The following is a 27,479-nucleotide window of genomic DNA, read 5'->3' as shown; positions in this document are numbered from 1 at the left end:
TTATTTTCATTAGGTCACTTCTACATACTATTGCAAAAATGTAGTGCATAACTTTAACAATGCAATTTTTTTTTTCTGAGTGTCCCTCCTTTACATTCTGCTTTCAAAGGATGAGAAACTAAATCAGTCTTAATTTCCTGGCTATTGAAAGGAAGAAATCACCTTTTTAAGAAAGCTATTTTTTCTCTTAGAATTAACTCACAAAAGGAAAATTACTGATCAGGTGATTAAGAGAGGACTACATGATAAAGCATGATATTTAGGGATTTGGGGTTATATGAGCAGGTTAAATATATTTAAGATGGGTTTTAAGGAGTCATATTCTGTATGTGTTCATGATATCCTGTAATTTTTTAACCCACTGGTCAGTTATCGTCAACTTTGGCAGAAAGGAGGCATCTCACAGACATGAAGTTCTCACAGGTTTTACGACAGCAGGCAATCTGGAGGACTAGGATTAGTACTCCACTGAGGGAATGACTACATCATTAGCTCACAGCTTGTTTAATGCCAGAAAATCTACATGCGGCAGCAGGATGCAATATTCTTCATTTCTGGTGCACCTGAAATTGTGCAAATTGCTTTGACACATTGTTTTTAATCATCTATACAGAGTGTATCACTTAAAAACAAATTTTTTTCAGAGGCTTTCATATAAGTAATAATGACTATGTACATTTTTCTCTTTGAATGGGATTTCCATGATTTTTCCATTTTTCAATTACGTTGATCACTTTTAACACAGAGACCCTGCTTAAATTTTACTTACAAATAGGGTAACTCTTGGATACCATAATTTACATCTAGAGCTACACTGGGAAACACAATTCTCTTTTCATCAGAACTTTGATATTTTGCAGTTATGTTAACATAGCTGGATATTGCAGGTGTGTAGGCTTTAGAAAACCTTGCTCTCTAGCCCCTGTGGCTATATATTATAAAGCCCAAGAATGCTGAGGTAACCTACGTGTTTGACTTACAAAGCACAAAACCTGAAAAAACTCTGATCTTTAGGGCAAAGACAGTCCACATGATCTTAGTTGCCTTGAAAACCAATGGACAGCCTGTGTATTTACATTTTCAAAACCCTCAGGTCCCCAAGACTTCCAGCGTACCTGCATTGAGGTTGCCTAGATGCAGAAAATTTTCCAGCCAGCTGTGAGCTGAGACAGGCAGGAGGTAGGCAAAAGGAAGGGGGGAATAAATATGCTTTCCAGCCAAATGTTGAATGAAATCCCCTGCTTGGATTCTGCCAGGACTGAGTGGAAGCAGGTTCTTTTTTTTTTTTTTTTTCTGTCTTGCTCTTTTCACCTCATTTTAAGACAAGTCAGTCTTAAAGAGCACATATGCTAGCTAATATTGCTGCCTCCTAAGAGAAAACAATCTTTTTTATGCATTTGCAAGCAGAAGGGATAGAGATTTGACCAATTATGTTTTCTTGTCTCCATTGATTAAATGTTGGCCTTCTGCATACTTTTCTATCATTCCCTAGTTGGTTAGAATTTTCTATTCAACTCCTTATATGTATTTTTTAGGCTTCAGAATTATTATTGCATTAAATTCAAATGCAGACAGGATAATCCTTTTAAGAATATACAGTTCAACCAAACCTCCAATAAAGTCATTCTGATGAAGGATATCCATCTTTTCCCAGCTTGTTAATTTATTTAATTGAGCTTAAGGGAGAGCAGTTCTGTGCCTCTCATGCTTCTCTTCTCTGGATCTTCCATCATATTTAGAAGATTAAACAAGAGCAAAAGAAAGAAGGAAAGAAAGAAAATAGACACTATCTATTCACCCTTTCATTCACCCAACTGTCCATCCATGCCTAAACTGGGCTATTTTTTTAAGGGAATTTAGTTTTAATCTTCTTTAATGTTCTGAAATGTTCTACACCTCTTAGTTTTGGTTTCCAGCTGGGAAAGGAATGAGAAGCATCAAAATGAGAACAGAGATACAGGCAACGTTTTAAGGCAATCTGTAATTGTGACATAGCCAGTCTAATTTCAAAAGCCTGAGAAGTCCTGATAACTCAGATAAGTACTTAAAGTTTGATCCAGTTGACCAACCTCTATTTCTTGTAGGTTTTCCCTTCTGAACTGTACTGCTGAAGAAATTTCCTGAATGCTCTTAGAAAAAACACACTCACAGTTTATTACAGAAGGCAATATAGAAATAGTGCTGTACAATACAGCAGTTGCTATAGAGACTGTTCCCTTTTATTAACTGAATAAATAAACTGCAATTTGCAAATATACTTAACAATCACTATTTCAGTTATCTGTCCCTGAGTAACCAAATATCTTTATTCCCATTTGCATGTGTGTGTTATACTCATTAATACTAACGTATTACAGAGGATAGATTTAGACTAGATATTAGGAAGAAATTCTTTACTGTGAGGTAGCGAGACACTGGAACAGGTTACGCAGAGAAGTTGTGGATGCCCCCTCCCTGGAAGCGTTCAAGACCAGGTTGGATGGGGCTTTGAGCAACCTGATCTAGTGGAAGGTATCCCTGTCCATGGCAGAGGGGTTGGAACTAGATGATCTTTATGGTCCCCTCCAACCAAAACCATTCTATCATTCTATTTACTAAATACTATCTTGGGCAGGTGGCACTTAGGACTGAATTCTTGGTTTAGTAAGGCATTTTAAATATTGAAGTTGTTCCGTTATGCCAATGAGACTACAGATTTAAACACATGTATTGTCAAAATTGTGGCAGAAAGTTGAATCCTAAGAGGTGTGAAGTTTACAAAATTGTATTGGTATCTATATCAGAAACTTGTGTTAGTACATGGAAGAGTGGTGTGAATTAGTCATCATGTTTGTTGTACAAATAAATGAAGCACAACTCATGTTTTTCTAAAACAGTGATTAAGAAACAGGAGAAAGTTGGTTTTGCTAATAATTACAAATCTTTGTCTAGTCTGCTTGCTCACAGGTTAATATATAGTGTAGCATTGCTTTTCCACTGTCTTTGGCGCTTCCAGTCACCTCCTCTATCTGGTAATCTGACGATTCTGGAAACTATTCATTCTTGTGCATTTGTACTGAAACTACAGTGATACCACTTGCTAACACCAATCAATCTGTGGTCGACCTTGTATGGGATCTGTGTGGCAGTTGCTACTATTTTTTTCTATTATATCTTTATTAAAAAAAAAGCTCAAATGCTACTTATAGTTCTTCTGAATGAAGAGTACTTCTTATATTCACCAAAGTCAATGAGAATTCACCTGATTGCCAGAAAAAAATGGTTTTGTTTTAGAATAGTGCAGGGAAGAGTGCTGCTGTTCTCAGGACAGTGCTTGATTCGCATGATTGCAAGAGTTAGTTGCTCATGAGAGAAAGCAAACCACAAAGAAAAAGAGGAAGAGAGTGGAGTTTCACAAAAGCAGCCTGAGTTACTGTGACTTATTAGGTAAAATATATTGATTTGGGTGCTTTGCTGTGTAAAATATGTCAGTCAGAATGCAGAACAGCATGTGATGCCTGAACAGTACAGTTTCTCTCACTGAAAAAAGGAAAGGTCAGCAATAAAAGCTACGAGAAAGAAGGCGGGGGGGGGCATTAATTTTTTCCAACATTTGTCTTCCAGAGATACCACTATGCATACTGAAGCCCTGCTTCCCAGGAAGTGGCTGAATATTGCCTGCAGATGGGAAGTAGAAAATAAATCTTTTGTTTTCCTTTGCTTCTGTGCATGGCCTTTGCTTTTTGCTTTATTAAACTGCCTTTATCTTGACCCATGTTTTGGGGGTTTTTATCCATCCTAATTTCTGCCCCCTGTCCTGCTGAGGAGGGGGGTGATAGAGTGGCTTGGTGGCACCTGGCGTCCAGCCAAGGTCAACCCACCACAGTCCTTTTTGGCACCCAACATGGGGCTCGAGACAACGGCAGTTTTGCATTGTGTGCTAAAGCTATAGTAGTTATTAAGTAGCAAGCTCCTGCGTGGGTCACCAAGTTTGCTGGCTGCACTGATTATCTCTTTATTTTGCTGAGCTTCGGAACATGTTGATAGAAGAAATGGCTATGTGCTTTGCCCTGGCATTGATGGCTTTACTGTGCTGGGGGACCTATTTTGTTGGGAGGATGAAGGAACTTGGGAATATGCTAGTACAAACAGTGACTATGTGCTTTGTCCTGGCACTGATGGCCATGCTGTGCTGGGGGAGCTATCTTGTGGAGGGGATGGGGGAATACATCTCCCTCTCCCTACCCAGGACTGACGTGAATGATTTTACTATGCAGGCTCCTGAGGTCCTTGTTCAACCTTACGTGAACCGTTTAATACTACTAAATAACACTGTTGGCATATTATGGGGTCTGTGGAATCTGGTCTCATTCTGGTGTAAGAGCAGACAACTTTTGGATGAGGCGATACTGAAATGTGCCCTGAGGCAGACAGTCCCTGGGTGGCAGGGTGTGTGGAAAGATTTGGGCAGGTTCCTAGGACGGTTATCACCTCCCATAGCCTGGGACTTTACCCCTGAGCAGGCAAGCAACCCTGGCAAACTGACGTGGATAGAACGGTGCCTTGCCTACCCCAATGAAAACCAACATTTCCTAGCACTGTACTGGGGCCTGGCCTGTGCCTATCAAGCCACAGTTCAGTACTCTCAGAGGACTATGGCTGAGGCAGGGACCCAAACAACAACTACAGTAATTGCCCCAGTAGTGAAAGAGAAACAGTGAACATGGGTCCATACCATTGCTTGGTAAGGGAGGAGGAAGAAGAGGAAAGGTTTGATCAAGAACCTGGTCCTCCAACACAGAGACTGGAGGAAGGAGTGAGAGAATGCAGACAGGAAGTGGAAACTGCCTGGTCCCTGACCTCATCAGAACTTCGAGACATGTAGAAAGATCACAGCTGCCAGCCAGGTGAGCAGATTGCTGCCTGGCTGCTCCAATGCTGGGATAACAGGGCCGACAGTCAGCAACTGGAAGGTAAGGAAGCCCAACAGCTGGGATCCCTTGCTAGAACCCGGGGAACTGAGAGAAGAATTGGAAAGGAGGCAGCAATCTGCAGGCTCTGGAGATGGCGCCTTTCGAGTACGAGGGCAAGATATCCATTCAAGGAAGATCTTGTGAACTCCCCAGGAAAGTGGACTACCGCAGATGAAGGCATCCAGTACCTGAAAGAATTAGCAGTGCTGGAAGTCATCTACAGAGGTCTAGACAATGATGAGGTCTCCAAAGATCTGGAGGATGTCCTGTGCACACGGGATTTGTGGAGGAAGGTGATTCAAAGTGCCCATTGAGTCATATTCTAACAGCTTGGCAGCAATGTATTGCCCAGATATAGATACACCAACTGTGGAGAAAGTGTCTTCTTGGCTCCAAAACTTCAAGGAAAATCTCTGTACCTCCTCATCCCTACGGGCCAGTACCTTGGCTGTCAGGCTCGTCCCCAGAAATCAGTCCTCTCCTGCCCTGGTCAGAGGGAAAGGGAGCCCCAGGCGCATGCCATGTGGAGCACTGTGTTTTCCTGCTTGACCAGGGGGAGGACATGAGGAAGTGGGATGGTGAACCCATCTTTAAGCTGGAAGCCCAAGTACGTGAACTGAGAGGGAAGACAGCTGTTAAGAAGGGGCCACCCAAGAAGGCTGTCAGTCTAGTCACTGTAGAGACACAAGAAGGAAACCAGTGATCTCCCAGACATAGAAGAACTGAAACCACCTCCCTTGATCCTGGTGAGGGGACTGTCCCGATCCAATGTCGGGGAAGGTTTCGATACGATCCCGAGAGTGAGATTAAGACACAAACGAGGTCAAATGCCGTATACCCAAGACAGCTTTTATTATCAAAAGTAAAGAAATTAGTAGCGATAGGACAGAATAGCGATAGGACAGAATGAAATAAAAAGACAGAAATCAAGCAAGCATTCGGGATAGAGTTGCAAAGATAATCGCCACCATAGATCCGTGGCGTCCCGGAGTCCAAGTGTCTCGGTGTTTCGGTGGTGGGCGATCGAGCAAAGGGCTTGTCTTGGCAGTCCTTTTTATTCTCATTCAAGGCCTGCAATTTAGCACATCTTCGCATTCCTGCATATGCACATACGTTTCACGGCAGCTCCAGCCCTGCTCCTCACACGACTATCACATGCATGCCTTGTAGCCGTTATCTTGGCAGGGTGTCTTTCATCAATTGGAGGTCTCTGTGGCCTTGTAGCCATCCTTACCAGCCAAAGGAATTTTCGCTTAGACAAACAATCTTTGAGACAAATGTTTTACGGTTCAGTCTCTCACAGGGACTTCTGGTCTGGCACCGCAGAGGTCAGACAGTGAGTACTCTGACGAGGAACAAGAATAGAGGGTCCCTGCCTTCGACCAGGAGGAAAAAAGGGATGACCGGGTATACTGGACTGTGTGGATGGGATGGCCTGGCATGCCAGACCCATGGAAGTACAAGGCTTTGGGAGATGCTGGTGCACAGTGTGCGCTGGTGCCATCAGGGTATAGGGGCACAGAACTTACCTGGATCTCTGGAGTGACAGGGGGATGCCAGCAATTGTTTGTATTGGAGGCTGAGGTAAGCTTAACAGGGGACAAGTGGGAAGCGCACCCCGTTGTGACCAGCCTAGAAGCCCCTTGTATCCTTGGCAAAGACTACCTCAGGAGAGGGTACTTCAAGGACCGAAAGGGATACTGATGGGCTTTTGGTGAAGCCACTGTTAATACAGAGAAGATCAAACAGCTATCAACCCTGCCTGGCCTCTCAGAAGATCCCTTCGTTGTGGGATTGCTGTTAGGTGAAGAACAGCAAGTACCAATAGCTACCAGGATAGTGCACCGGTGGCAATATCGCACAAACCGAGACTCCCTCGCTCCCATCCATGAGCTGATTCATCAACTGGAGAGCCAAGGTGTGATCAGCAAGACCCACTCACCTTTCAACGGCCCCATAGGGCCTGTGCAAAAGTCTGACAGAGGGTGGAGGTTAACAGTAGACTATTGTGGCCTGAACGAAGTGATGCCCCCGCTGAGTGCTGCTGTACCAGACATGTTAGAGCTCCACTATGAACTGGAGTCAAAGGCATACAAGTGGTATGCTACAACTGACATTGCCAATGCTTTTTTTTTCAATTCCTTTGGCAGCAGAGTGCAGGCCACAGTTTGCTTTCATGTGGAGGGGTACCTGATAGACCTGGAATTGACTGCCCCAGGGGTGGAAGCACAGCCCCACCGTTTGTCATGGACTAATCCACACTGCACTGGAACAGGGTGATGCCCCTAAACATCTACAATACATCGATGACATCATCGTGTGGGGAAACAAGGCAGAGGCAGTGTTTGAGAAGGGAAAGAGAGTAATTCAGATTCTCCTGAAAGCTGGTTTTGCCATAAAGGAAAGCAAGGTCAAGGGACCTGCACAGGAGATTCAGTTCCTGGGAATAAAATGGCAGGATGGTCGCCGACATGTGTCTATGGATGTGGTCAACAAGATAGCAACTATGTCTCCACCAGCTAACAAGAAGGAAACACAAGCTTTCCTAGGCCTTGTGGGGTTCTGGAGAATGCATATTCCAGGTTACAGTCAGCTTGTGAGCCCTCTCTATCGAGTAACCTGAAAGAAGAACTATTTTGAGTGGGGCCTTGAGCAACAACAAGCCTTTGAGCAGATCAAACAGGTAATAGCTTGTATGGTAGCTCTTGGGCCTGTCCGGAGAGGACCAGCTGTGCAAAATGTACTCTACACTGCAGCTGGGGAGCATGGTGTCACCTGGAGCCTCTGGCAGAAAACATCAGGAGAAACCCGAGGTCGACCGTTAGGGTTTTAAAGCTGAGGGTATCGAGGATCAGAAGCCCACTACACCCCGACTGAAAAAGATACTAGCAGCATATGAGGGAGTTGGAGCCGCTTCAGAAGTTGTTGGTACAGAAGCATGTGTTCTCTTGGCACCACGATTGCCCATGCTACACTGGATGTTCAGTGGAAACATCCCCTCTACACATCATGCAACCAGCGCTACATGGAGTAAGTGGGTAGCCTTGATCACGCAACGAGCTCGACTGGGGAAACCGAACCACCCAGGTATCCTGGAAGAGATCATGGACTGGCCAGAAGGCAGGGACTTTGGAGCATTGCCTGAGGAGGTGGCTCATGCCCAAGAAGTACCACCATATAATGAGTTATCAGAAGATGAAAGGCATTATGTGCTGTTTACTGATGGATCCTGTCATGTTGTAGGAAACCATTGGAAGTGGAAAGCACCTGTGTGGAGTCCCACATGACTCGTTGAGGCCACCGAAGGAGAAGGTGAGTTGAGTCAGTTTGCAGAAGTGAAAACCATCCAACTAGCCCTGGAGATTGCTGAATGAGAAAGGTGGCCAGTACTTTATCGCTATACTGACTCCTGGATGGTGGCTAATGCCCTATGGGGGTGGCTACAGCAGTGGAAGAAGACCAATTGGCAGCACAGGGGTAAACCCATCTGGGCTGCTGCATTGTGGCAGGACATCGCTGCCCAGGTAGAAAACATGGCTCTAAAGGTACGTCATGTAGATGCTCATATGCCCAAAAGCCGCACCACTGAAGAACATCGAAACAATCAACAGGTAGACAAAGGTGCCAAAATTGAAGTAGCTCAGGTGGACCTGGACTGGGAGTATAAGGGTGAGCTATTTGTAGCTCGATGGGCCCACGAGACATTGGGACACCTAGGAAGAGATGCAACATACAGATTGTGGAGTATTAAGGCACGGACTCTGGCGGGGATTCAAGCCAAAGACCTTTATTGCTATAAGTGTCTGCTTTTTATACAGTTACAGCTCTCACGCGCCACAAAATGCGTCCTGATTGGTTACCATACGCAGTCCACGCGCTTCTCGCACAGTCAGGATTGGTTGCCCCCAGGTGTCCACGCGCTCTTCTCTAACCATTCTCCTTCCTTCTTCTGCTCCAATACCTCCCCTTTTTGCTGCTCACGAGAATGTCATGCGCTTCTCCACTTCCTCCTTGGTTGTTTACCATCTTTAAAGCCACAGTTCCTTCTCTTCAAGGTCAAGCCTCTGCAAGGTAATCCCAACAACAGATGGGCTCGTGATCGAGGGGTGGACCTGACCATGGAGGCTATCACACAGGTCACTCATGAACGTGAAACGTGCTGCAATCAAGCGAGCCACACGAGTAAAATCTTCCTTGAATAGAGGGTGGTGGCTGAATTTTTGATATGGCAAGGCCTGTCAAATTTACTATATTGGACCATTGCCATGAACATGCCAAGGCAAGCGCTACATACTCACCATGGTGGAAGCAACTACTGGTTGCCTAGAAACATATCTGGTAAACCATGCCACTGCCTGAAACACCATCTTAGGCCTTGAAAGGCAAATTTTACGGTGACATAGTACTCCAGAAAGGATTGAATCAGATAATGGAACTTATTTCCGAAATAGGCTCATAAACTCTTCCGCCAAGAAGCATGGCATTGAATGGGTGTATCACATCCCCTATCACCCACAAGCCTCTAGAAAGACTGAGAGATATAATGGACTGTTAAAGACTATGTTGAGAGCATTGGGCAATGGGGCATGGAAGATAGATACAAATTTCGCAGAAGGCACTTGGCTGGTTAACACCAGAGGATCTGCTAACCGTCCTGGTCCTGTCCAAAGAAAACCCTTACATATTGTGGGAGGAGATAAGGTCCCTGTAGTGCACCTAGGGAAGTGGCTGGGGACGGCGGTGTGGATTGCTCCTCCCATGGGAAAAGGCAAACCCATTCGTGGAATTGTCTTCGCTCAAGGACCTGGGTGTACTTGGTGGGTAATGCGGAAAGATGGGGAGACCCAGTGTGTGCTTCAAGGAGATTTAACCTCGGGGGAAAAATAATGTGTGATGTGAGTTGTATGTTGTAGGAAGTAATGTAGCAGGAACGACCTGAACCAACGAAGAGGGAGTTTCGCGAGGAACCAGACAAGAGCAGCAATGACCCAAACCAAGCTGGTGCCCAACAATCGAACATACTGCTTCTCCTGTCCTGAGCACCCATCTTGACAGATGGGGCCCAAGTCATAGCCTGTTCTTGTGAACATCTGGAGGAGTGGAGGAAGCCCATGGAATGGGAGAGTAATATCTATCTGTTAAAGGACAGGGGATAATAGTTAATGAGAATGTATAAATCTATATGTTGGGTATAAAGATGGTTTAAGCATGTAGTATAAGTTGTAAGTGTTGTTAAGAAGGGATTTCAGTAATGAGAATTAAATACAATGGGATGGTTAGAAGATATAGATATATATGTGTAGTAAATTGTGTGGGACCTGAGCATGACGCAAATGGTATGGAATAAGGCATGGAGATTGTATTGGGTCTGGCTGAGATGGAGTTAATTTTCCCCATAGCAGCCCTCATAGTGCTGTGCTTTGTATTGGTAGCTAGAAGGGTTTTGATAACACACCAGTGTTTTGGCTACTGCTGAGCAGTGCTGGCACAGCATCAAGGCTGTCTCTCCAACATTCCTCCTTTCCCCCATCAGTAGGCTGGGGGTGGGCAAGATCTTGGGAGGGGACACAGCCAGGACAGCTGACCCAAAGTGGCCAAAGGAATATTCCATACCATATGAGGTCAGCTCAGCAGTAAAAGCTAAGAGAAAGGAGGAGGAGGATGGGCATTCTTTTTTTTATGATGCTTGTCTTCTGGAGCAACTGCTTCCCAGGAAGTGGCTGGACATCATTGCTTGCTGATGGGAGGTAGAGAATAAATCTTTGTTTTCTTTTGCTTCCGTGCGCAGCCTTTGCTTTTTGCTTTATTAAACTGCCTTTATCTTGACCCACGTGTTTGGGGTTTTTTCTATCTTAAGTTCTCCCCCCCTGTCCTGCTGAGAAGGGGAGTGATAGAGCGGCTTGGTGGCACCTGGCATCCAGCTAAGGTCAACCCACCACACCTGGGTATCAGCTAGCTGAACAATCCTTTGCTCCTTTAAAAATTGAGGCATGACAGACACTTGGAAATATGGTCTGAATGGACTGAATGAGGTAAAGGTTCAAAATTCTCCTCTGTGGGACAGCACTCCTGTTGCCTTTAGCTGCTATTCTCTCAATGCACCGAACCTGGTGCCCAAGAAAACCTTTCTGATTCTGCTCTTCAGATACTTGAATAGCAGTTCACACAGGAGCAGGCACAGACTGGACTTACTCTTCTATAACCGGCTTTGACATCTCTCACAGCATTTAGTTTGCACCTAAATAGTCTGGTACTTTTCTCAAACAACATACTGTTTTATGAAAGAAAGCTACTGCACTAATATTTGAGGATTTGATTTGGATTAGTATACTTAAAGAGCTCATGAAAGAACTGCAACGCCTGATATATTTATTAAACAAATATGACAAAAGAATCTTGTAGGTGCAAGACTGTTCAAAATCATAATTACTAAGAACTGCTGGTGTATTATTATCTGTATTATTGGAAGCAGTTAGATCTTGGACTTGCTGTCCTGGTTTCAGCCAGGATAGAGCTGGTTTTCTTCACAGAAGCTAGTGTGAGACTATGTTTTGGATTTGGGATGAGAAACTGTTGATAATGTGCTGATGTTTTGGGTTGTTGCTAAGCAGTCAAGGACAGTCCAGCTTCTCGTGCTGGCCTGCCAGCAAGAAGGCTGGGGGTGCACAGGAGCTGGGAGGGGACACAGCCAGGACAGCTGATCCAGGCTGGCCAAAGAGATATTCCCTACCATACGACGTCATGCCCAGTACATAAACTGGAGTTAGCCAGGGAGCGGAAATCGCTGCTCGGGGACGGGCTGTCGATCGCCGGGTGGTGAGCAATCGCTGTATTGGGCATCACTTGTTCTTGTACATTCCTTTGTTGGTATTATCATTGTTGTTTCCTTCTCTCTTTCTGTCCTATTAAACTGTGTTTATCTCAACCCACGAGGTTTTTTCCTAATTCTCTCCCCCGTCCCACTGCGGGAGGGGGAGTGAGTGAGCGGCTGCGTGGTGCTTAGTTGCCGGCTGGGACTAAACCACGACACTTGCCAAAGCATGTCTCAGCTCAAGATGGATTTGCTAACAAAGCATGTCAAACACAGAAGGGACTGTGATAAAAGTTTCTGGAATATGTGCAACACTGATGAAAGTGGTCGGCAATTCAAAAGACGTGTCACAAAAATTGAGGAGCAAACACACTCCCCATAGTACAGGAAATTAAACTACATTGTCTCAGGTCCCTGGGAAACAGATTTGAGTGTGCAGTTTGTTACCATGTCACACAGCTGGTGGGCGTGAGCATCTTAAAACAAAATAATGCAATCACCTGGTGATTGCTCATTTCAAACATTAAAATGTCCCATTTATTACTATTATTAATTTAAAAAACTTAATTATAGTCCTTTATAAGGGGTTTTCAGGGCTTTGCTTAAGCCTTGTATACTTAGAGTTTATGTGGACATACCTTACACAGATCTTGGAAAAATAGCAATAATTTTTTTTTTAGCTTTTGTAAAATAAATAATGCTGTGGTATATCGGCATTTATTCTGCAAGACTGACGTGCTGCATAATTCATTCATTACTTTAGTACTCCAGAGTATGAACTAAAGTTATGTTTTATCTGTGTCTGTATTAAAAAAACCTTTAACGCATTAAACAGAGGTATACACTCTCTCCATATAGCTATATAAAGAGACATATAACTGAGTTCCTGTACGACTATGTCTATAATTCTGATGCATTTTCCCTAGATCTGCTCTTTAAGCTTCACACCAAGATTCACTGTGTATAAAAATGCACAGTGGATTATAATGAAATAATTGCCTCTGAGTCTTTTATGAACATAAATTTATGGACATAAGTTGTTATGGAGCAAAATATTTGGAATCTCCAACAGAATCATAGAATCTTAGGGTTGGAAGGGACCTTTAAAGGTCATCTAGTCCAACCCCCCTGCAATGAGCAGGGACATCTTCAACTAGATCAGGTTGCTCAGAGCCCCATCCAACCTGACCTGGAATGTTTCCAGGGATGGGGCATCTACCACCTCTCTGGGCAACCTGTTCCAGTGTTTCACCACCCTCATTGTCAAAAATGTCTTCCTTATATCTAGTCAAAATCTGCCCTCTTTTAGTTTAAAAGCATTACCCCTCGTCCTATCGCAACAGGCCCTGCTAAAAAGTCTGTCCCCATCTTTCTTATAAGCCCCATTTAAGTACTGGAAGGCTGCAATAAGGTCTCCCTGGAGCGTTCTCTTCGCCAGGCTGAACAACCCCAACTCTCTCAGCCTTTCTTCATAGGAGAGGTGTTCCATCCCTTTGATCGCTTTTGTGGCCCTCCTCTGGACCTGCTGCAACAGGTCCATGTCTTTCCTGTGCTGAGGGCTCCAGAGCTGGACGCAGTACTGCAGGTGGGGTCGCGCCAGAGCGGAGTAGAGGGGCAGAATCACCTCCCTCGACCTGCTGGCCACGCTTCTTTGGATGCAGCCCAGGATACAGTTGGCCTTCTGGGCTGCGAGCGCACATTGCCGGCTCATGTCCAGCTTTTCATCCCCCAGGACGCCCAAGTCCTTCTCGGCAAGGCTGCTCTCAATCCTTTCATCCCCCAGCCTGTATGGATACTAGGGGGTGCCTCTACCCAGGTGCAGGATCCTGCACTTGGCCTTGTTGAACCTCATGAGGTTCACAGGGGCCTATTCCTCGAGCTTGTCCAGGTCCCTCTGGATGGCATCCCATCCCTCAGGCATGTCAGCCACACCACTCAGCTTGGGGTGGTCTGCAAACTTGCTGAGAGTGCACTCAACCCCACTGTCTGTGTCGTTGATGTAGATATTTCTTGTGGATTAGTCCCAGATGGTAACTAAGCACCACGTAGCCGCTTGCTCACTACCCCACGGTGGGACAGGGGAGAGAATCGGAAGAGTAAAAGTGAGGAAAGTCATGGTTTGAGGTAAAGACAGATTAATATTTAAAGCAAAAGCCGCGCACGCAAGCAAAGCTAAACAGGGAATTCATTCACCACTCCCCATGGGCAGGCAGGTGTTCAGCCATCTCCAGGGAAGCAGGGCTGCATCACGCGTAATGGTTTCTTGGGAAGACAGACGCCATAACTCCGAATGTCCCTCCACCCCTTCCTTCTTCTTCGTCCCAGTTTTATATACTGAGCATGATGTCATATGGTATGGAATATCCCTTTGATCAGCCTGGGTCAGCTGTCCCAGCTGTGTCTCCTCCCAAATTCCCGTGCACCCCCAGCCTTCTTGCTAGCAGGCCAGCACGAGAAGCTGGACTGTCCTTGATTACTTAGCAACAGCTCGAAACATCAGCACGTTATCAACATTTTTCTCATCCCAAATCCAAAACATAGCCTCACACTAGCTTCTATGAAGAAAACTAACTCTATCCTGGCTGAAACCAGGACAATATTAAACAGTACTGGACCCAATACGGACCCCTGAGTGGCAACACTCGTCATCGATCTCCATCTGGACGTTGAGCCGTTGACCAGTACCCTCTGGATGCAACTATCTAGCCAATTCCTCATCCATCCAACAGTCCACCCATCAAATCCGTATCTCTCCAATTTAGAGAGAAGGATGTTGTGGGGGACTATGTCAAAGGCCTTACAGAAGTCCAGATAGATGACATCGGTAGCTCTTCCCTTGTCCACTGATGTGGTCACTCCATCATAGAAGGCCACTAGGTTGGTCAGGCAGGACTTGCCCTTGGTGAAGCCATGCTGGCTGTCTCGAATCGCCTCCCTATCCTCCATGTGCCTTAGCATAGCTTCTAGGAGGATCTGTTCCATGATCTTCCCAGGCACAGAGGTGAGGCTGACAGGTCAATAGTTCCCAGGGTCCTCCTTGCTACCCTTTTTAAAAATGGGTGCAATGTTTCCCTTTTTCCAGTCTCCAGGGACTTCACCTGACTGCCACGACTTTTCCAATATCATGGAGAGTGGCTTGGCAACTACATCAGCCAGTTCCCTCAGGGCTCTGGGATGCATCTCATCTGGTCCCATAGATGTTCACATTCCTCAGGTGGTCTGGCTTTAGTCCTGTTTTCACTTAGATGCAATTGCTATTGTCAAATTATAAATCCAGTAACAGAAGCTTTCCATTATTTTGTTTGAGAGTACCTCCCTTACAAGAAGTGTCACAAAATGCAACTCTTGATGCAACACTAAGCACTGTGCAGGATCTTTTTCAGAATCTTACACCTGATCATTAGGCTGTAATAGGTATGGGAACAACAAAGGCAGATAAATTCACACAGTTCTGCTCAGTTTCAGAAATGGCACTGTGTAAACATGAAGCAGCTTGTTAAAAACTCCTAAAATTAACTTCTTATGGGCTGGTTGGAAATTACTGATGGAGAGCGATGTTAAGTGATACACATAGGCAAATACAAATAATGTATCCATTACCTCTTAGGAGTTAGCTCTTACAGTTATAATAAAAACAAAAAAGTAAGCTCAGTGGTTGGCAGCGATTAAAAAAGCAAATTAATGTTCAGAATTATTGGGAAAGGAATTATTCATATTATTATAACATCAGTATGCTGGGTGCAGATCTGGTGCTCTCTAAAAGCGATAGTAGTCAAGAAAAAATTTTGAGAATGGCAAGAAGGATGATCATGGAGTGAGCTGGCTTCCATGCAAGAAAGAATTAAGTAGAATAGGTCTCTTTACCCTCAAAAGAATACAGTTTAAGAATGTTATCATAGAAGTCTATAAAATCATAACTGGCATGCAAAGGGTGGGTAGGAGTTGACTGTGCTATCACTTTTGCTACAAGAATTAATGCCCATCAAAAGCAAAAAAAAGTGGGAGCCAGGTTCAGGCCCAAGACAAGGAGATTGTTTCTCATGCAGCAGGGTACAGGTCTGTGCTCCTTGCCAAAGGATGTTGAGATTGCAGACGGATTACGTGGATTCAAGAGGAATGTAAATAAGTAATTGGAAGAGATATGCATTAAGGATTACTCAGTAGACAAATCACATCAGTCTCGGAGAATCCCTTGAACTGAAAGTAGTTGGAATCTAGGAGGGTCATCAAGGGAAATACCATACTTGCCCTGTTCTCGTTCTTCTCTGGGTGTCCACCTACAGGTACTGCTGGGGAAGCTAGTGGCTTAGACGAACGCCAGAGCTGAGCCAGTTTGACATTTCTTATACTCCATTCTTAGATGAAACTGCTTACATATGTGTCTTGTAACTTTTGTAATCCAGGTGTCCTTTTGGAAGAGATTTCTCTTAGCTGCGTTCGTTGTTTTGGGGTTTTTTCTTGCTGTATGTATCATCTCCTTTTTGTGACATAACAGTTATAAAGACCACTTTTGGGACTAGGGCCTTCTGATGCCACATGATGTTCAAGCATGTATGTAGCAAGAACTTTGAATTAAAAAATGTAAACTCTAGAAAACTTCACAAGAATCTCTGCTGAAGAACCAGAGATGATATTTATGTAAGGGAAACACGCTAATTGCTACCAATTGCTAATTACTACCTCAAGAAATGAGGGAGAGAGATAGTTAATTGCAAATGTTATTAAAGGCAGAATTTAACTCACATGTCAACTACTGTTTGAAGATGTAGACTTTTTTCTAAGCTAGTCAGCTAGGTTTTCTTTACAGTGAGAGAGTGTGTGTGGGGGTTGTGCTGGTTTTGTCTGGGATAGAGTTAATTAACTAGTAGCTAGTATGGGGCTATGTTTTGGATTTGTGCTGAAAACAGTGTTGATAATATAGAGATGTTTTTGTTATTGCTGAGCAGTGCTTACACAGAATCAAGGCCTTTTCTGCTTCTCACATTGCCCCACCAGTGAGTAGGTTGGATGTGCACAGAAAGTTGGGAGGGGACACAGTTGAGACAGCTGACCCCAACTGTCCAAAGGGATGTTCCATACCATATGACGTCATGCTCAGCATAATTGTCTCTCTGTATGACCTATAAAGCTGGGGGAAGGAGAAGGAAGGGGGGACGTTTGGAGTTATGGCATTTTGTCTTCCCAAGTAACCATTACGCCTGATGGAACCTTACTTTCCTGGAAATGGCTGAACACCTGCCCTCCGACGGGAAGTAGTGAATGAATTCCTTTTTTTACTTTGCTTGCATGTGTGGCTTTTGCTTTACCTATTAAACTGTCTTTATCTCAACCCATGAGTTTTCTCACTTTTACTCTTCCGATTCTCTCCCCCGTCCCACCGTGGGGGAGGGAGCGAGCATCTACGTGGTGCTTAGTTGCCGGCTGGGGTTAAACCACGACAATACTTTTTGGTGCCCAGTGTGGGGCTCAAAGGGTTCGAGATAACAGAATCACAGAATCACAGAATCACTAGGTTGGAAAGGACCTTCAAGATCATCAAGTCCAACCATTAATCCAGCACCACCATGTCCCCTAAACCATGTCCTGAAGCGCCACATCCACACGTTTTTTGAACACTTCCGGAGATGGCAACTCCACCACCTCCCTGGGCAGCCTCTTCCAATGCCTGACCACCCTCTCAGTGAACAAATTTTTCCTAATATCCAATCTAAACCTCCCCTGGCGCAACTTGAGGCCATTTCCTCTTGTCCTATCACTAGTTACTTGGGAGAAGAGGCCAACACCCACGTCACCACAACCCCCATTCAGGTAGATGTAGAGAGCGATAAGGTCTCCCCTCAGCCTCCTCTTCTCTCTGGAGACCCCTAAACAACCCCAGGTCCCTCAGCCGCTCCTCATAAGACTTGTGCTCCAGCCCCCTCACCAGCTTCGTTGCCCTTCTCTGGACATCCTCAAGCACCTCAGCATCCTTCTTGTAGTGAGGGGCCCAAAAGTGAACACAGGATTCAAGGTGCGGCCTCACCAGTGCCGAGTACAGGGGCACGATCACTTCCCTACTCCTACTGGCCACACTATTCCTGATACAGGCCAGGATGCTGTTTGCCTTCTTGGCCACCTGGGCACAGTGCCGATGAGTTCAGCCGGCTGTCAACCAGCACCCCCAGGTCCCTTTCCGCCGGACTGCTCTCTAGCCACTCCACCCCAAGCCTGTAGCGTTGCATGGGGTTGTTGTAACCAAAGTGCAGGACCCTGCACTTGGCCTTATTAAACCTCGTACAGTTGACCTCTGCCCATCAATCCAGCCTGTCCAGATCCCTCAGCAGAGCCCTCCTACCCTCCAGCAGATCAACACTCCCACCCAACTTGGTGTCATCTGCAAACTTACTGAGGGAGCACTCGATTCCCTCATCCAGATCATCTATAAAGATATTGAATAAGACCGGCCCCAGAACTGAGCCCTGGGGAACACCGCTTGTGACCGGCCGTCAGCCGGATTTAACATCGTTCACCACAACTCTCTGGGCTCGGCCATCCAGCCAGTTCCTCATCCAGCAAAGAGTAAACCTGTCTAAGCCACGAGTCGCCACTTTCTCCAGGAGAATGCTGTGGGAGACGCTGTCAAAGGCTTTACTAAAGTCCAGGTAGACAACATCCACAGCCTTTCCTTCATCCACTAGACAGGTCACCTGGTCATAGAAGGAGATCAGGTTGGTCAAGCAGGACCTGCCTTTCATGATCCCATGCTGGCTGGGCCTGATCCCTTGGTTGTCCTGCAGATGCCCTGTGAGCACTCTCAAGACGAACTGCTCCATAATCTTCCCCGGTACAAAGGTCAGGCTGACAGGCCTGTAGTTCCCAGGATCCTCCTTCCGGCCTTCCTTGTAGACGGGCGTCATATTGGCAAGCCTCCAGTCTTCTGGGACCTCCCCTGTTAACCAGGACTGTTGGTAAATGATGGAGAGTGGCTTGGCAAGCTCCTCATCCAGCTCCCTCAGGACTCTCGGGTGGATCTCATCAGGCCCCATAGACTTGTGTGTGTCCAGGTGGTTTAACATGTCCTTGACTGCTTCCTCCTGGATTATGAGGAGTATATTGTGCTCTCCATCCCCATCTTCCAGCTCAGGGGGCTGAATACCCTGCAGATACCTGGACTGGCTATTAAAGATTGAGGCAAAGAAGGCATTAAGTATCTCAGCCTTTTCCTCATCCTTGGAGACAATGTTCCCCGCCATATCCAGTAGGGGATGGAGATTCTCCTTGCCTCTCTTTTTGTTGTTAATTTATTCGTAAAAACATTTTTTATTATCCTTTACGACTGTAGCCAGACTGAGCTCTAGCTGGGCTTTTGCCTTTCTAATTTTGTCCCTGCTTGACCTATACGAGATCCTTGTAGTCCTTGTGAGTTGCCTGCCTCTTCTTCCAGAGGTGATAAACTCTCCTCTTTTCCCTGAGTCCCAGCAAAATCTCCCTGTTCAGCCAGGCCGGTCGCCTTCCTCGCCAGCTCTTCTTACGGCACATGGGGACCGCCTGCTCCTGCGCCTTTAAGATTTCCTTTTTGAAGACTGTCCAGCCTTCCTGGACCCTTTTGTCCTTCAGGACGGTCTCCCAAGGGACTCTCTCAACCGGTGACCTGAACAGGCCAAAGTCTGCCCTCCGGAATTCCATGGTAGAAGTTTTGCTGACCCCTCTCCTTACTTCCCTCACAACTGAGAAGTCTATCATGTCGTGGTCGCTAAGCCCAAGACGGCCTCCAACCACCACATCTCTCACCAGTCCTTCTCTATTTGTAAACAGCAGGTCCAGCAAGGCACCTCCCCTGGTGGGCTCACTCACCAGCTGTGTCAGGAAGTTATCCTCCACACACTCCAGGAACCTCCCCGATTGTTTCCTCTCTGCAGTGTTATACTTCCAGCAGATGTCCGGTAGGTTGAAGTCCCCTACAAGAACAAGGGCCAGCGCATGCGAGACTTCTGCCAGTCGCTTATAGAATGTCTCATCCGTCTCTTCATCCTGGTTGAGTGGTCTGTAACAGACTCCCAGCAGGATATCTGCCTCATTGGCCTTCCCCCTCATCCTTACCCATAAGCACTTTACTTGACCTTCACAATCTTTGATTTCTATGCAATCAAAACACTCCCTAACATACAGAGCCACCCCACCACCTCTCCTTCCCTGCCTATCCCTTTCGAAGAGCTTATAGCCATCCATTGCAGCACTCCAGTCATGAGAAGCATCCCACCATGTTTCTGTGATGGCAACTACATCATAGCTGTCCCGCTGCACAATGGCTTCCAGCTCCTCCTGTTTGGTGCCCATGCTGCGTGCATTGGTGTAGATGCACCTGAGCTGGGCTATCGATTTCAAATCTGGCACGCTACCCCTAGGTTCAACTCTAGTGAGCCCTGTTTTATTCCCTTCCCCCTCCAAATCTAGTTTAAAGCCCTCTCAATGAGGCCTGCCAGCTCATGAGCAAGAATCCTTTTGCCCCTTGGAGTCAGTTGCACTCCATCTGCTGCGAGGAGGCCCGGTGCCATGTAAACCACCCCATGGTCAAAAAACCCAAAATTCTGACGACGGCACCAGCCCCTGAGCCATGTGTTGATCAGGTGTGCTTTCCTGTTCCTTTCAGTGTTCTTCCCTGTCACTGAAGGGATTGATGAAAACACTACCTGTGCTCCCGCTCCATTGACCAGTCGCCCCAGTGCTCTCAAGTGCTTTTTAATTGCCTTTGGGCTTCTTAGTGCAACCTCATTGTTGCCAACCTGCATGACCAACAGTGGGTAGTAATCAGTGGGCTGAACCAGACCAGGGAGTTTCCTAGTAACATCTCTCACCCGGGCCCCAGGGAGGCAGCAGACTACCCTGTGAGTTGGGTCTGGTCGACATATTGGGCCCTCTGTATCCCTCAGAAGGGAGTCGCCTACGACAATTACCCTCCTTTTTTTCTTAACAGAGGATGTCTTGATGCGTGGGGCTGGTTGACTCACCCTAGGCACCCCCTTGGACGGACCTTCGTCAGGGTCCTCATGTTCCTGTCCCTCACATTCCAGAGCCCCATACCTGTTGTGTAAGGGCAGCTGGGATGGTCAGGGAGTCTGGGAGGGGATTCGCCGACCTCTCCGAGGAGGGACCTGCTTCCATTTCCCCTCATCTCTTAGGTCCTCTCCTTCGGCCCGGCAGCAAGGGGACAGGGGATCCCCTGCTGCTTGTGGAGCCTCCACCAGCTGCCCCTGCTTCAGGGATGGCCGGGTGCGGCTCCACCACTCTCTCTCTCTCTCACACTCCCTAATGCTCCTCAGCCTCTCCACTTCCTCTTTCAGCTCTGCCACCAGGCTGAGCAGGTCGCTCACCTGGTCGCACCGCACGCAGGTGGTGTCCCCGTTGGTCTCTGGAACAACCGACAGGCTCAGGCACTCTTTGCAGCCGGATACTTGGACAGCCGCGTGCCTGAGCGGGAGCTCTGTCTGTGTCGCCATATTCTTTCTGGCCCCGGTTTTCAGCCGAGTGGTGACCATGGCTGAGCCTCCTCTGGGAGGACGATGGCCACTTGTACTGTACCCCACCGGTAACAATGGGTTTGGTTGGAATGTGCTAGATTAGATTGAATTTATAGCTGTTATTGCTGTTTAGCTCTTAATTGGCAGGCTCCTGTGCTTGCCGTGGGTTTGCTTTCCTTACTGTATATTAGAGTCCAGTTCGATTAATAGCTAAACAATAGATGTTAATGAAGATGCAGTCACCGTGGGGCTTGTCTCAACACTTAAGGACAGAATTTCACTCTTTGACATGTGGCAGTGACTCTGACAGACTGGTTCAGAATAATGTAAACTTGCTTATTTCTTTGCATTGATCTAATACAAAATTCATTCTCCTGGTCATTCATTGACCAGGTAGATAGTCAAATGAGATTAATTGTTCCAGAATAGAATCAGAAAGAGCATTTCAACACAGAAAGAGCAAAGACATTAAAGTTTTCCATAGCATGAAGTAACACTTGAATGCTTACCTCCCTAAGGGGATCATTGAGCTCATTGAGAATGTTTTCTTCATCAAAGATCTTGCCTTGGTAGCGGTGCTCATAGTAATCATGGATCTTCTGGCGCATTTCAGCAGGTAACTTGTGGAATGACATGTACTGTTCCACTTGTTTATACTGTCAGGAGAATAAAAGGAAGAATCAGAAAAAAACCCACCTACTTTTTTACTATCTAAAGGCACCTACAAAATGAAAATTCATTCATGTATCCACTTAAGCTTTATATATTTTATAAAGATAACATTTTATACATATGTCAGAGGACCCTCACAGGAATATTAGTTAATTTAGTATTGCTCATGTGACAGCACAACAGCTGAAAATTATGGAAACCGCCTTTAGTGGTGATGCTAATATCCAAATTAATTTATAAATTTTAGAAGCCAAACCCTCACACTTGTCACGTGTTCCCTAAATTCCCAGCTTATGTAGAAGTTGTGAAACTACACCAACACCATTTTTTGCTTATTCCATGCAGCAGACAGGGAAACTGTACACAGTGTATATTTCTCTAGTGCTGCATTTGGAGAGAGTTTAAGGTGTGAAATTTCAGAAAATGGATATGGTATATTAATATGCAACATATTAATGTTGTGTACGCTTATAAGGCGACTGAAAAACAAAGTTAAAATCTCTGGAGATAATGAAGTAGAAAGCATTCTGCAGGATGAATGAAGAGAAGAGAGAAGTGAACTGGAAAAATAGACACAACATCAGGAAACAGATAGATACCAGGACCCAGGAGATTCCGAGGACCTCACTCACTCTACCTTGTACATTTGGTTTCCTTGTTTCTACTAGTCCTCTGCCCTGTCTTCTGCTTTGTTTGCTTCCCTTCTTCAGAAGCCATTTTGGATAGCATCATTTTCTGAAAAGAACATCCCAAACTAACATACTCAGAGTTGTACTGTACTAAAATGTATGATATATCTGAGACCCACAAAATGGAGAAGTTGCTTAAACCATAAATGGACAAATACCACCTGACCAAGACTTTTGCCTCTCCAACGCCCCATGCATGTCGCAGTTGAAGAGGATAAGGCACTGAGGCAAAGAAGAAAATCCCTCCCAGGCTTATAGGTGAGTTAAAACTTGGCAGAAACTTGGTTTCCTTACGTAAAGAGTATTCATTTAATTTTTTCTTCATTTTTTCATGCTGAATTAGGCAACTTTAACTGTTTTCAGTGAAAAAAAGCCACTGAAGTCTTAATTAGGATCAGCATCTCTGCAGAGCAATTAAATGAATTTATAATGTACATGTACTCCTTATGAACTGCAGCACACATCCTCTAACGTGTATACTTGAAGGCTGCTCCATCCTCTGGAATTCAAATTGCTTTTTGCTTTGCAAACTGGCAAAAGATTATATGACACCACGTGTACAACATGCATTCCCTAAATAAGAAGAACGTAATTTTGCATGGGACTATTTAACGATGTATGATGAATATGCAAGTGTGATTTAACCTCTGTATACCTATTCTGCACCTCTGAAGCAAGAATTCTTCACCCCCATCCATTAGAAGTGAGATTTAAATTTGCATGCTCCTCATGAGTTTCTACTTGAAGAAGTTTATCTGTATATTCTGAGTATGAATCAGAATTCTGAGTCAACAGAAGACAGACATGCTCGAACATAAACAACGTATTGCTTCTAAAATTACCCTACTAATCATAGAATCATTAAGGTTGGAAAAGACCTCGAAGATCATCAAGTCCAACTGTTAACCCAACACCACCATGCCCCCTAAACCATGTCCTGAAGCGCCACATCCACATGTTTGTTGAAGACCTCCAGTGATGGTGACCTCACCACCTCCCTGGGCAGCCTGTTCCAATGCTTGAACACTCTCTCCGTAAAGAAATTTTTCCTAATAACAAGTCTAAACTTCCCCTGGTGCAACTTGAGGTGTTCTCCTCTCTTCCTATCGCTAGTTACTTGGGAGAAGAGAGCAACACACACCTCACCACAACCCCCTTTCAGGTAGCTGTAGAGAGCGCTGAGGTCTCCCCTCAGCCTCCTCTTCACTAGACTAAACAAACCCACTAAACACAACCACAACCAGCCTGTCCAGATCCCTCTGCAGAGCCCTCCTACCCTCCAGCAGATCAACACTCCTGCCTAACTTGGTGTCATCTTCATACTTACCAAGGGAGAACTCGATCCCCTCATCCAGGTCATCAATAAAGATATTGAACAAGACTGGCCACAAACCTGAGCCCTGGGGAACACTGTTTGTGAACGGCCACCAACTGGATTTTACTCCATTCACCACAACTCTCTGGGCTTGGCCATCCAGCCAGTTCTTTACCCAGTGAAGAGTAAACCTGTCTAAGCCACGAGTCGCCACTTTCTCCAGGAGAATGCTGTGGGAGACGCTGTCAAAGGCTTTACTAAAGTCCAGGTCGACAACATCCACAGCCTTTCCCTCATCCACTAGGCGGGTCACCTAGTCATAGAAGGAGATCAGTTTCCAGTGGGCAGTTCCCCAGAAAGAATAGAAGAGCTGATCTCACCTCTGATCCTCTTGAAGTGACTTCTGATTCATATTTACAAGAAGTAAGTAAAGAATACTATGACCAGGACTAGAGGGGCCCTGCCTCCAGCCAGGCAGAGGAAAGGGACAACCAGTATTATTGGACTATATGTATTCGATGGCCTGGCACGTCAGTCCCACAGGTGTATAAGGCTTTAGTGGACACCGGTGCACAGTGTACCCTAATGCCATCAAGCCATATAGGGGCAGAACCCATTTGTATTTCTGGAGTGACAGGGGGATCCCAACAGCTGACTACTGGAGGCCAAAGTGAGCCTAACTGGGAATGAGTGGCAAAAGTGCCCCATTGTGCCTTTCCAGGGGCTCCATACATCTTGGGCATAGACTACCTCAGGAGAGGTAGTCTAATAAACTGCCAGTAAACTGCCCTCATCCTGTTATTCATTTGTAAACATTTCTTTAGATGCTTAAAAAGAAAAATGAGCAATCTGTGCTTCAAATGACAATGCTGTCTATGTAAAAATACCCAACACCATTAAGTTGCTTTTAAATAATCTTTATATGCAATTATTACTTTTTAACTGTAGAAAAGCATTTTTAGATCCTTTCCTCCCTTTGAACTAGACTGATTTAACTGAAAATGTGCTAAAAGACCATAAATTAAGAGTTAAAAGCAGAGTATAGGGCTAGGAGGAGATGTCTTTTGGGACATCTGAAGTCGATGTCAAGCCCAGAATTCTTTCATATCTTTAATAATGTTTTAACATATCTTCCCAAGACACCATCCACTATATGGAGATAGTTGTAACTTTTTCCATTTCCTATGATATGCATATGGTTGAATTAAATATATTTTATGCCTTTCTAATACTTGTAACTGGTAAAATTGCTTTTTTCTGTTTTTTTCTGTTTTTGAAACCTTGCGCAGTTGTTTGAGTTGCTTACCAATGGAGAAAAATCAAAATATACAAAATGATAGCATAATGAAAATGGATCTAATCGCTGTCATTTTATCAAACCAATTTTAAAATCTTTATGAACATGAGACAATCTGTATGGTATCACAAATCTTGCCTGTATTAGCTTGTTGTGACTTTGTGCCTGGATATTTTATGCCCACAACAGACTGGAACAGAGGAAATATTAACCAGTCTTCAATCAAGATTATTCAATGATATCTAGAGCATTAGGTGAACATCTTCCTATTAAAAACTGCCAACATCTAAAGGAAGAAGTATTTTACTAATGATCTTTAACTCCTTGTCAAGTGATTGTTCATTTGTTTCACACTAGTTTGTTAACAAACTCTGCATATGCATTTCTGTTTGTTTCAAATAAATGTTGCCTTAGGAAAGGCAAATGTCTTTGAGATATGGTGACTTCCTAGATATTAGAAAATTTCAAAGAAGTTATCTCTTAAAATATGACTTCTATTTACTGATGCATTCATCTTGGACTTATACCAAAGACTGGGGAGGGAGAGTGTTAAGATACCATTGATTCATTGACTTCTTCTGTCCTTTCATAAGGTAGAATGGTTTGTCAGACTTCCTTATTGAAAAGGGAATATGAATTGAGTATACCTGGCTTGGACACGTCTTTCTCCTCTGTCAGGCATTGTTGTTCTGTCAGCATTGGCACTTCACTCATTGAAACCAAGTTCTGATCTATGTATTCGCTCTGAGAGGTATTTTTTCTCTGAGAACAGTTCCATTCACTTCAGCAGAACAATCTCTGAAGTGTTCCTCAAAATGACCAGAATGTACCGATGCATCCTTTTTTGTAGCAATACTTGGTATGTGAGAAGATAAATAAATAGGGAGTGAAGTTGAGCCAGGGAAGAAGGAAGGGATGGGGGGAAGGTGTTTTAAGATTTGGTTTTAGTTCTCATTATCCTACTCTAATTTTGATTGGCAATAAATTAAATTAATTACCCCAAGTCTAGTCTGTTTTGCCCGTGACAGTAATTGATGAATGATCCCTCCCTGTCTTTATCTCAACCCACAAGCTTCTCGTTCTATCCAGCTGAGAAGGGGAGTGATAGAGCAGCTTTGGTGGGCGCCTGGCATCTAGCCAAGGTCAGCCCACTACAATATTAAAACTCTGAAACCTGTGGCTGAAGATTTGATTTACTTTTTTCTCAAGTCTCAGTTAAGTGAAATAGAAGCTATTTTTATCTGTCAATAATTTAGAAAATATGCTGACAAAATGGATAGTACAAACTTTGAAATACACATTTATCTATTTTGCAGAGTAAAGAAAAATATATGATATTCATTAGCAATATATAGTAATGTTTTATAATTCTTAGGCTATGATCAATGATTTATTTCAAAATATACGATTAAACTATGACAAAGCAATGGACAAGAATATACAAACATGTCAGTACAGTTGTTATAGCTGATGGATATGATTTCAGGGCCTTAGAAATCAGTAGAAAAAAATCTTTAATTAAGATATCCTTTAGCTCTAGCCCATAATTACTGGCATACAAATGGCTGCCAGAAAGACAGGGAAACATGCAATTTCTGGCTCATTTCTTTCATTCCTGATTGTCAATGCCATGTTATGCTTTTGCCTCCGATGTCAGGAAACAAATAAGAAGTAAAAATAAAAAGAAGAATGAAAAAGTTCAGAACTGCAGGAAGTGAAAAATGCCATACATTTCTATACTAATGTTTAATAAAGTGTGTGCATAAATAACAGGTGAAAAAACAAGAAAAGCTTTGTTTGATGTTATGTGAAAATATGAGAAATGCAATACCACTTGATTGCTGACAGGTTTTAATTTACACCAAAAATGCAAATGAAACTGGCTTTACTTAACACAGTTTAAAATATATGATTGTTTTTACACATGCACTATATTTCTGATGCTCAAAACATTGTGATATCATGCTGCATCCAGGAAGGTCTGAGGATAATGATTAAGATGAGATTTCGGGTGGATGCTGACGTTTCTGCTGATTCCATACATCTTTATATGTGTGTGTATATATGTTGACACTAACCTCTAATGAAACTGCAGTTATAGTAGGTTTAGGGTTTCCTTCTCTATGCCTTCCTTTATGTCTATGGTTAACATGTTTCTGCCCCACAGCTCCCTACAAGTGTCCCATTTTGATAAAATTACTTCCCTTTCAGCCTGGCAGAACAGACCCAACAAGCCACTTAGTTTG

The 27,479-nt window shown here is 44.5% G+C and overlaps 1 protein-coding gene across 1 annotated transcript in view; it reads right to left on the bottom strand.

The window, feature by feature from the left end:
• Positions 1–27,479, bottom strand: part of LOC309415040 (potassium/sodium hyperpolarization-activated cyclic nucleotide-gated channel 1-like) — a gene marked incomplete at both ends in the record, with an annotated part of 268,544 nt that overhangs the window by 42,360 nt on the left and 198,705 nt on the right. The window contains one exon of the mRNA XM_082012431.1: positions 21,770–21,916. Coding sequence (XP_081868557.1) covers positions 21,770–21,916 — 147 coding nt within the window. The remainder of the gene's footprint in view (positions 1–21,769; positions 21,917–27,479) is intronic.

Source organism: Phaethon aethereus, assembly GCF_964289735.1.
Source record: "Phaethon aethereus genome assembly, chromosome: W".
Classification (NCBI taxonomy): domain Eukaryota; kingdom Metazoa; phylum Chordata; class Aves; order Phaethontiformes; family Phaethontidae; genus Phaethon; species Phaethon aethereus.
The sequence above is the reverse complement of the archived record's forward strand: the minus strand, read 5'-3'. Positions and strand labels throughout refer to the sequence as shown.